The sequence below is a fragment of the Oncorhynchus gorbuscha genome, unplaced genomic scaffold (assembly GCF_021184085.1).
Source record: "Oncorhynchus gorbuscha isolate QuinsamMale2020 ecotype Even-year unplaced genomic scaffold, OgorEven_v1.0 Un_scaffold_550, whole genome shotgun sequence".
Lineage (NCBI taxonomy): Eukaryota > Metazoa > Chordata > Actinopteri > Salmoniformes > Salmonidae > Oncorhynchus > Oncorhynchus gorbuscha.
In genome coordinates this window covers 167501-178588 of record NW_025745378.1, presented here as the reverse complement: position 1 = coordinate 178588, position 11088 = coordinate 167501, and the positions used below count along the sequence as shown (strand labels likewise).

Genomic DNA, 11088 nt, shown 5'->3' with positions numbered 1-11088 from the left:
GGGGTAGAGGAGGAGACCTCAGGGTGTCTGGGTCTATAGAGGGGTAGAGGAGGAGACCTCAGGGTGTCTGGGTCTATAGAGGGGTAGAGGAGGAGACCTCAGGGTGTCTGGGTCTATAGAGGGGTAGAGGAGGAGACCTCAGGGTGTCTGGGTCTATAGAGGGGTAGAGGAGGAGACCTCAGGGTGTCTGGGTCTATAGAGGGGTAGAGGAGGAGACCTCAGGGTGTCTGGGTCTATAGAGGGGTAGAGGAGGAGACCTCAGGGTGTCTGGGTCTATAGAGGGGTAGAGGAGGAGACCTCAGGGTGTCTGGGTCCCCTCTGACAAGCTCTGCCTGTGTCCCCTCTGTCCCTCTCTCTGCCCGTCTGTCCCCCTCTCTGCCTGTCTGGAAGTCAGTAAGAAGTAAAGCGCACATTTCCTGCCCATGACATTCGGAACGAGGAACAGGAAGTGCACTGAAGCCTCTTCTTCTCATTCTTAGAGGATCCCTGTAGGATTTGGGGCCGACATCAGGCCAGCTTGGACACGGGTTAAGTCACATACTGTATCTGCTTCAGGTTCTGATTCAGGGTATAGTGACAGTTTACTCATTGTGCTTTATTCTGGGATTCTGACATCATAATTGGATGTAGCCCTTTGTAGAACATTCCAACTGATGACATCACAACCAGATGAAGGGATCCTTTGTTAAACATTCTGGTTGCGTCTCTCTGCTCAGATGTCACATGCATCAACCACTGGTTGAACGCCACGTCATCAACGGTGCACCAGATTGCTTTAACATGTGATGTGTTTAGCTGATCTGTAAAATACCTATCCAGGCGATGTAAGATCTGGCGTCACACCCTCTAATTGATGACATCACAATGTGGTGATGACACAGTCCTTTGAACATTCTGATGATGTCATAGTGACAGGACGCAAGCCTAATTGATGACATCACAATAGGCTAAATATGGTCCTATAAGAGGGGTCCCAGACTCCGCACCATAGCATTACAATGAATAGAGAACCTCTATCCCAATTCAAAGATAACCCTGTGGGTTTTACAGCTACTGGTCTGTTCTACACTAATTCTAATCCTGTCCTCTTCAATTTAACCCCTGGGGTACCTCCTCTCCTCACTTCCCTGAATGAGACATCTCCATGGCGACACCAGTGTTAGCTAATCCCTCATTATGGGATATAGTTCCCGTTTCCGTGTAGTTCCCATATCACACAGCACCAAACGGGTCATATTACAGTAATCTGGGAATAGTGGAGCAGACAGATTAGATTAAACTCATTAACATCGCACGCATGCACACACACACACACACACAATGCGGAGACCAGGAGTTACACACACCACTCTCTGAACAGAGAGAAAGAGAGAGAGCCATTGAAGGACTTTAAAGACTATAGTGAAGGCGGCAAGGTTTTGGTAATAATCGGTAGTGTTTTTGTTTTCAAGTGCAAATAAGCCTTTCTCTGTCCTGCCCTGCATTCTGTCTTCATGTCACTATCAATCCCACAGGATCCCATTCTGCCGTGTATCTCAATGGTGCCCTATTCCCTATATTAGTCCCTATGGGCCCTGGTCTAAAGTAGTGCACTATATAGGGAATAGGGTGCCATTTGGGAGGCAGCCCTGTTTTACTCAAACGGGTTCTTCTTCCTAACTGATTGAATGAATGACAATACAAAGTAAAGAACAGAGTAAAAGGAAGAGCATTAGTGGAGGAGGCAGAGAGGAGCAGAGAGGAGCGGCAGGGAGATGTTGAAGGTGATTGGCTGTGTCTGTGTGAGTAACATAACAGTACTCCAGACAACTCTCCAGTCCCTCTGTCCTCTTCTCAGACCAGGCGTTTCCTCTTGAGAGATTCCAACTGATGAATGGAGAGAGAGATAGAGAGAGAGAGAGGGAGGGGGGGAGAGAGAGAGGGAGGGGGAGAGAGAGAGAGAGGAGAAGGGGAGAGAGAGAGAGGGGAGGGAGAGAGAGAGAGGGGGGGAGAGAGAGAGAGAGGGAGGGAGAGAGAGAGAGAGAGAGAGAGGGGAGAGAGAGAGAGAGAGAGAGAGAGAGAGAGAGAGAGAGAGAGAGGGAGAGAGAGGGGGAGAGAGAGAGGGGGGAGAGAGGGGAGGGAGGGAGAGAGGGAGAGAGAGAGAGAGAGAGGGATAAGATGGGGAGAGAAGGAGTGGGAGATGAGAGTGAGAGAAAGAGAGAGGGAGAGGTGAGGCAGGGAGGGAAGGAGGGGAGGTGAGGGAGGATAGGAGAGGTAAGAGAGGAAAGGAGAGGTGAGGAGAGGAGGAATGGAGAGAAGGTGAGGGAGGAAAGGAGTGGAGGTGAGGGAGGAAAGGAGAGGAGGGAGGGAGGAAAAAGAGGAGGTGAGGGAGGAAAGGAGAGGTAAGAGAGAAAGGAGGTGAGGTGAGGGAGGAATGGAGTGAAGGTGAGGGAGGAATGGAGTGAAGGTAGTGAAGGTGAGGGAGGAAAGGAGAGGTGAGGTGAGGAAGGAAAGGAGAGGAGGTGAGAGAGGAAAGGAGAGGAGGATAGCAGTGGAGGTGAGGGAGAGAGGAGGGCAAGGGGTAGGTGTCAGATACAATTCAAACTAAATGATATTACACATCACATGGTGCTCGTATACACGATGTGGTCCGATGAATACAGGCTGTTTAAACAGGCAGTCGGTTCTGATCTTTTGACACTAATTGGTCTTTTTTATATTTTTATTTTGACCAGTCACATCAGATCTTTTGCCAATAAAAAGTCAAAAGATCAGAATTGGGCTGCCTGTGTAAACTCAGACATACAGTCATATATACACTAATATGTACAGATTATTAGGTATAACCATCTAGTACCAGGTCAGAGCCCCCTTTGCCGCCAGAACAGCCTAAATTCTTTGGGGTGTGGAATCGTTGCTAACGTGTGACAGGAAGACGTTCCCCCCACCATTACACCCCCAGTCTGTAGCGTTGACACCAGGCAGGACGGGGCCATGGATCCCCCCACCATTACACCCCCAGTCTGTACCGTTGACACCAGGCAGGACGGGGCCATGGATCCCCCACCATTACACCCCCAGTCTGTACCGTTGACACCAGGCAGGACGGGGCCATGGATCCCCCACCATTACACCCCCAGTCTGTACCGTTGACACCAGGCAGAACGGGCCATGGATCCCCCCACCATTACACCCCCAGTCTGTAGCGTTGACACCAGGCAGGACGGGGCCATGGATCCCCCACCATTACACCCCCCCAGTCTGTACCGTTGACACCAGGCAGGACGGGGCCATGGATCCCCCACCATTACACCCACAGTCTGTACCGTTGACACCAGGCAGGACGGAGCCATGGATCCCCCACCATTACACCCCCAGTCTGTAGCGTTGACACCAGGCAGGACGGGGCCATGGATCCCCCCACCATTACACCCCCAGTCTGTACCGTTGACACCAGGCAGGATGGAGCCATGGATCCCCCCACCATTACACCCCCAGTCTGTATTCGTTGACACCAGGCAGGACGGGGCCATGGATCCCCCCCATGTTGGTGACCCCCCAGTCTGGGGAGCGTTGACACCAGGCAGGACGGGGCCATGGATCCCCCACCATTACACCCCCAGTCTGTACCGTTGACACCAGGCAGGACGGGGCCATGGATCCCCCCCTACCATTACACCCCCAGTCTGTACCGTTGACACCAGGCAGGACGGGGCCATGGATCCCCCACCATTACACCCCCAGTCTGTACCGTTGACACCAGGCAGGATGGGGTTATGGATCCCCACCATTACACCCCCAGTCTGTAGCGGTTTACTCCAAACCCTGACATCAGCGTGACGCAACAGGAACCTGTATTCCTTGGACCAGGCAATGCTTTCCACTCCTCAGTGTTGGTGACGGCCTGCCCACTGGGGACGCTTCTTCCAGGTCTGTATAGCTGATAGGAGTGGAACCCGCTGTGGTACCTAACACTGCTGTAAAAGCCCATCAGTGACAAGGAGGGCGAGTTGTGTTTTCCGAGATGCCGTTCTGCACCACGGTTGTACTGCGCTGTTATTTGCCTGTTTGTGGGCCGCCTGGTAGTTTGCGCGAGTCTTCCGTTTTCCTCCCACAGGACAGCGGTTAACTGGATGTTTTGTGTTCATTCTTCAGAGAGAGAGAGAGAGAGAGAGAGAGAGAGAGAGAGAGAGAGAGAGAGAGGGAGACACATCATTCTCTGTAAACCCTAGACTGTAGTGTGTGAAAAGCCCAGGAGGGACGTTTCTGTATGAGAGAGATGGTGTACCTGGCACCAATGATCAAACCACGCTCAGAGTCTCTTAGGTCACTAGTTTTGTCCATTGTAACGTTCAATGGAACAGTAACTGACTGCCTGTGATGTCTGTCTGCCTATTTTATATAGCAAGACAGTGGCTCACTGTCTGTAGGAGCTGACCATGTCGGTGTACCAGGTGGTGTACCTAACACTGTCTGTAGGAGCTGACCATGTCGGTGTACCAGGTGGTGTACCTAACACTGTCTGTAGGAGCTGACCATGTCGGTGTACCAGATGGTGTACCTAACACTGTCTGTATATAACAGTGTTTACCTCAGTCTCCACCATCTTCAGCCGTCCTAGAGCGTCCTTAGCAGCATCCTGAATAGGCAGAGGGACACGTTACACACAGACAAACACGCCGTAACACAAACACACAACCCCGACCCTTTGCTCACCCTGTTGCCTTGGCTGGAAAACCTCTTCACTGACTCAGCAAGTCCCTGGGCAAAACGCTGCAAAATGAAAACCACCTATTCTCATACTCTACAGAGAGACGGAGAGAGAGATAGAGAGAGGGGAGAGAGAGGGGAGAGAGAGAGGGGGGAGAGAGAGGGAGAGAGAGAGAGAGAGAGAGACTGGTAGAGAGAGATGTTAAGAGAGAGAGAGAGAACAGTTAGACAGAGAGAGAGAGAGAGAGAGAGAGAGGAGGGTGATGAGAAAGAGATGGATGGAGTGAGGGAGATGCATGTTAGAGAGATGGATTAAGGGAGAGAGAGGGATGGATGGAGTGAGAGAGTGGGATGGATGTATGGAGGGAGAGAGATGGATTGAGGACTGGAGAGAGAGATGGATAGAGGGAGAGAGAGAGATGGATAGAGGGAGAGAGAACATGGATAGAGGGAGTTAGAGAGATGGATAGAGGGAGAGATGAGATGGATAGAGGGAGAGAGAGAGACATGGATGGATTGAGGGAGGGAGGTTAACTCTGACAGAGATAAATATATAGAGGAGTATGTTGAGCCTCTCTCTAGCTGGGCTTATTAATGCCACTGCAGCCTGTGTGTGTCTGTGTGTGTGTCTGTGTGTGTGTGTGTGTGTCTGTGTGTTACCTGACAGTAGAGTAGGGAGCCTCTCTCTAGCTGAGCTTTCTGCCACTGCAGCCTGTGTGTGTGTGTGTGTCTGTGTCTGTGTGTCTGTGTGTTACTGACAGTAGAGGTAGGGAGCCTGTGGTATGTGTGTTACCTGACAGTAGAGTAGGGGAGCCTCTCTCTAGCTGAGCTTTCTGCCACTGCAGCCTGTGTGTGTCTGTGTGTGTGTGTTTACCTGACAGTAGAGTAGGGAGGCTCTCTGACAGAGCTGGGCTTTCTGCCACTGCAGCCTGTGTGTGACCTCCTTGTGTTGCTGTACCAGGTCAGATGGAGGATCCCGCCTACTCTTCCTGTAATCACCAATCTGACGGACACACAGGGTGATTGACATCATCTTAGACCAATCACAGCATAGATTGGCTACCTCCAATTCTGAACAGATCTAGAGTAAACGTTCCCACGGAGACGAGGAGAGGAAAATAAAAGATAGACAGAAAAGAAGAGAGAATGAAAACACACCTGTCTCTCCAGTCTCTCCTTATCGTAGTGCAGTAGACTGAAACTGTGGAGTTTATACTGGGGAGGAGAGTGGCTGGACTGGTTAGACTGCTTGTTCCTCCCATTGTCACTCTTTGGTTTGGAGCGAGGAGAGGGGCCCTGGGGGGGGGGGGGGGGGACTTCAGTTAGACTGGTATTAATATAACATGTTAACTGACAGAGACTGGTATTAATATAACATGTTAACTCTGACAGAGACTGGTATTAATATAACATGTTAACTCTGACAGAGACTGGTATTAATATAACAACATGTTAACTCTGACAGAGACTGGTATTAATATAACATGTTAACTCTGACAGAGACTGGTATTAATATAACATGTTAACTCTGACAGAGACTGGTATTAATATAACAACATGTTAACTCTGACAGAGACTGGTATTAATATAACATGTTAACTGACAGAGACTGGTATTAATATAACATGTTAACTGACAGAGACTGGTATTAATATAACATGTTAACTCTGACAGAGACTGGTATTAATATAACAACATGTTAACTCTGACAGAGACTGGTATTAATATAACATGTTAACTGACAGAGACTGGTATTAATATAACATGTTAACTCTGACAGAGACTGGTATTAATATAACATGTTAACTCTGACAGAGACTGGTATTAATATAACATGTTAACTCTGACAGAGACTGGTATTAATATAACATGTTAACTGACAGAGACTGGTATTAATATAACATGTTAACTCTGACAGAGACTGGTATTAATATAACATGTTAACTCTGACAGAGACTGGTATTAATATAACATGTTAACTGACAGAGACTGGTATTAATATAACATGTTAACTCTGACAGAGACTGGTATTAATATAACATGTTAACTCTGACAGAGACTGGTATTAATATAACATGTTAACTCTGACAGAGACTGGTATTAATATAACATGTTAACTCTGACAGAGACTGGTATTAATATAACATGTTAACTCTGACAGAGACTGGTATTAATATAACATGTTAACTCTGACAGAGACTGGTATTAATATAACAACATGTTAACTCTGACAGAGACTGGTATTAATATAACAACATGTTAACTGACAGAGACTGGTATTAATATAACATGTTAACTCTGACAGAGACTGGTATTAATATAACATGTTAACTCTGACAGAGACTGGTATTAATATAACATGTTAACTCTGACAGAGACTGGTATTAATATAACATGTTAACTCTGACAGAGACTGGTATTAATATAACATGTTAACTCTGACAGAGACTGGTATTAATATAACATGTTAACTCTGACAGAGACTGGTATTAATATAACATGTTAACTCTGACAGAGACTGGTAGTTAAACATAAAAACATGTTAACTCTGACAGAGACTGTCTGTGGTGATTAATATAACAACATGTTAACTCTGACAGAGACTGGTATTAATATAACAACATGTTAACTCTGACAGAGACTGGTATTAATATAACATGTTAACCTGTTCTCTCTCTGACAGAGACTGGTATTAATATAACATGTTCTCTCTCTGACAGAGACTGGTATTAATATAACATGTTAACTCTGACAGAGACTGGTATTAATATAACATGTTAACTCTGACAGAGACTGGTATTAATATAACATGTTAACTCTGACAGAGACTGGTATTAATATAACATGTTAACTGACAGAGACTGGTATTAATATAACATGTTAACTCTGACAGAGACTATACCCCTGCTAGTCCTGAACAGTCCAAAAGGTCCCGGTCTCTCTCTCCCCCTCAGCTCTCTCCTCCTTACCTGTTGTTCTCTCTCAGACAGTCTGGGGTGGTGATTGGTTCAGGGTGGAGGACCAGCCATCTCTCATCTCTCCTTACCTGTTGCTCTCTCTCTCTGTTGGGGGTGGTGATTGGTTCAGGTGGAGGACCAGTGTCTCTCTCTCTCCTTACCTGTTGCTCTCTCTCTGTTGGGGGTGGTGATTGGTTCAGGGTGGAGGACCAGCCATCTCTCTCTCTCCTTACCTGTTCTCTCTCTCTGTCAGGGGTGGTGATTGGTTCAGGTGGAGGACCAGCCATCTCTCTCTCTCCTTACCTGTTCTCTCTCTCTGTCAGGGTGGTGATTGGTTCAGGGTGGAGGACCATCTCTCTCTCTAAAACCTGTTGCTCTCTCTCATCTGTCAATTGGGTGGTGATTGGTTCAGGGTCAAGGACCAGCCATTTCTCTGTGGTGATCTGAAGCTGTGCTCCTCCCTGACGGCAGGTAGTCTAGTGGTTAGAGCGTTGGACTAGTAACCGAAAGGTTGCAGATCGAATCCCTGAGCTGACAAGGTAAAAATGTGTCGTTCTGCCCCTGAACAAGGCAGTTAACTCACTGTTCCCCGGTAGGCGTCATTGTAAATAAGAATTTGTTCTTAACTGACATGCCTAGTCAGTTAAGACTAAATGACTATTGTAGCTGGAAATAGCAGATTTTTTAAATGGAATATCTACAGAGGCTCATTATCAGCAACCATCACTCCTGTGTTCCAATGGCACGTTGTGTTAGCTAATCCAAGTTTATCATTTTAAAAGGCTAATTGATCATTAGAAAACACTTTTGCAATTATGTTAACACAGCTGAAAACGGTTCTGATTAAAGAAGCAATAAAACTGGCCTTCTTTAGACTAGTTGAGTATCTGGTGGGTTCAATTACAGGTTCATCAGCATTTGTGGGTTCAATTACAGGTTCAAAATGGCCAGAAACAAAGAACTTTCTTCTGAAACTCTGGTGTGGTCTGGTTTTAACCAGGTCTGGTGTATTAACCAGGTGTGGTGTGTTAATTAACCAGGTCAGGTCTGGTGTATTAACCAGGTGTGGTGTGTTAACCAGGTGTGGGTGTGTTTTACCAGGTCTGGTGTGTATTAACCAGGTGTGGTGTGTTAACCAGGTGTGGTGTGTTAACCAGGTGTGGTGTATTAACCAGGTGTGGTGTGTTAACCAGGTGTGGTGTGTTAACCAGGTGTGGTGTTAACCAGGTGTCTCTGATCTCACCCCTTGTGGATGATGTCAAACTTGATGCCTTTGGCCTGGACGACCCTCTTGAAGCCTCTGTGTTGACGGTTGATGTTCAGGTTAAACTTCTCTTTAAACTCTGGACTGTTGCTGTTCTTCACTGTACTGGTCTTATCCCTCTGGGCCTCCTCCTGCACACACACACACGCACACGCACACGCACACACACACACACACACACACACACACACACACACACACACACACACACACACACACACACACACACACACACACACACATGCACACACACAAACCAAAGACAGAGAGAGTATATTTTAGTGGATCTAAGTGGAAATGTGTGCATGCAAAATGGTTGTGTGTTGCGTGTATGTGTGAGTGTGTGTGTGTGTAGTGAGTGTGAGTCTTACCATACTAGGAAAAGGAAACTCAAAGCGCACACTGGTGTCCAGATCACTGGCAGAGACTCCTGAGGAGAGGGATCAGAAGAGAGAGAGAGACATCAGAAAAGAGAGAGAGAGATCAGAAGAGAGAGACATCAGAAGAGAGACATCAGAAGAGAGAGAGAGAGAGAGAGATCAGAAGAGAGAGAGAGATCAGAAGAGAGAGATCAGAAGAGAGAGATCAGAAGAGAGATCAGAAGAGAGAGATCAGAAGAGAGAGAGAGATCAGAAGAGAGAGAGACAGATCAGAAGAGAGAGAGAGACATCAGAAGAGAGAGAGAGATCAGAAGAGAGACATCAGAAGAGAGACATCAGAAGAGAGACATCAGAAGAGAGACATCAGAAGAGAGAGAGAGACATCAGAAGAGAGACATCAGAAGAGAGACATCAGAAGAGAGACATCAGAAGAGAGACATCAGAAGAGAGACATCAGAAGAGAGAGACATCAGAAGAGAGAGATCAGAAGAGAGAGAGAGAGAGACATCAGAAGAGAGAGATCAGAAGAGAGAGACATCAGAAGAGAGACATCAGAAGAGAGAGACATCAGAAGAGAGAGAGATCAGAAGAGAGAGATCAGAAGAGACATCAGAAGAGAGACAGATCAGAAGAGAGAGATCAGAAGAGAGAGATCAGAAGAGAGAGATCAGAAGAGAGAGATCAGAAGAGAGAGAGAGACCAGAAGAGAGAGAGAGACCAGAAGAGAGAGAGAGACCAGAAGAGAGAGACATCAGAAGAGAGAGAGAGACCAGAAGAGAGAGACATCAGAAGAGAGAGACATCAGAAGAGAGAGATCAGAAGAGAGATCAGAAGAGAGAGAGAGAGATCAGAAGAGAGAGACATCAGAAGAGAGAGATCAGAAGAGAGAGACATCAGAAGAGAGACATCAGAAGAGAGACAGATCAGAAGAGAGACATCAGAAGAGAGAGATCAGAAGAGAGAGATCAGAAGAGAGAGAGAGAGATCAGAAGAGAGAGAGAGAGATCAGAAGAGAGAGACATCAGAAGAGAGAGACATCAGAAGAGAGAGATCAGAAGAGAGAGACATCAGAAGAGAGACATCAGAAGAGAGACATCAGAAGAGAGACAGATCAGAAGAGAGACATCAGAAGAGAGAGATCAGGAGAGAGGGGTCATCAGAGAGGGGTCATCAGAGAGGGGTCATCAGAGAGGGGTCATCAGAGAGGGGTCATTAGAGAGGGGTCAGGAGAGAGGGGTCAGGAGAGAGGGGTCAGAAGGAGGCATATAAAGTTCAAAACAACACACCTGAGGGAGCAGGTAGATTGATGCCCTTCACGATGTACAGCGTCATCTCATTGGCTGTCAGGTCAGGATACATTCTACAACAGACAGAAGACAGATCACTTCCCTCCTGCTGTGTATATATGTGTGTGTCAGAGATGTATTTTCATATGAATGTTAATTGTATAATATCATTCTGACGTGACAGTGTTGAAGGTCCTCAGTGTGGTATTAATATGGTAGTAACAGTATAGTACTTGACAGTGTTGAAGGTCCTCTCCTCAGTGTGGTATTAATATGGTAGTAACAGTATAGTACTTGACAGTGTTGAAGGTCCTCAGTGTGGTATTAATATGGTAGTAACAGTATAGTACTTGACAGTGTTGAAGGTCCTCAGCGTGGTATTAATATGGTAGTAACAGTATAGTACTTGACAGTGTTGAAGGTCCTCAGTGTGGTATTAATATGGTAGTAACAGTATAGTACTTGACAGTGTTGAAGGTCCTCAGTGTGGTATTAATATGGTAGTAACAGTA

The 11088-nt window shown here is 46.7% G+C and overlaps 1 protein-coding gene and 2 long non-coding RNA genes across 5 annotated transcripts in view; all 3 read right to left on the bottom strand.

The window, feature by feature from the left end:
* Positions 1–210: 210 nt before the first annotated feature.
* Positions 211–4761, bottom strand: LOC124018586. Its single transcript, XR_006835643.1, has 3 exons — positions 4696–4761; positions 4571–4618; positions 211–1866 (listed from the first exon to the last, which is right to left on the bottom strand). It is a non-coding gene; the product is annotated as an uncharacterized LOC124018586 (long non-coding RNA).
* Positions 4762–5593: 832 nt separating this feature from the next.
* On the bottom strand, positions 5594–8029 carry LOC124018583. Of its 3 annotated transcripts, none has more exons than XR_006835641.1 (3): positions 8015–8029; positions 5848–5985; positions 5594–5692 (listed from the first exon to the last, which is right to left on the bottom strand). It is a non-coding gene; the product is annotated as an uncharacterized LOC124018583 (long non-coding RNA). The 3 variants fall into 3 exon arrangements; XR_006835642.1 differs by lacking the exon at positions 8015–8029 and adding an exon at positions 7808–7828; XR_006835640.1 differs by lacking the exon at positions 8015–8029 and adding an exon at positions 7736–7787.
* Positions 8030–8882: 853 nt separating this feature from the next.
* Positions 8883–11088, bottom strand: part of LOC124018576 (coiled-coil and C2 domain-containing protein 1A-like) — a 19568-nt gene continuing 17362 nt past the window's right edge. Inside the window, exons 17-19 of the mRNA XM_046333909.1 lie at positions 10577–10650; positions 9282–9340; positions 8883–9041 (exon numbers count right to left, since the gene is read on the bottom strand). Of these exons, the coding sequence (XP_046189865.1) occupies positions 8886–9041; positions 9282–9340; positions 10577–10650 (289 nt within the window). The 3' untranslated portion in view covers positions 8883–8885. The remainder of the gene's footprint in view (positions 9042–9281; positions 9341–10576; positions 10651–11088) is intronic.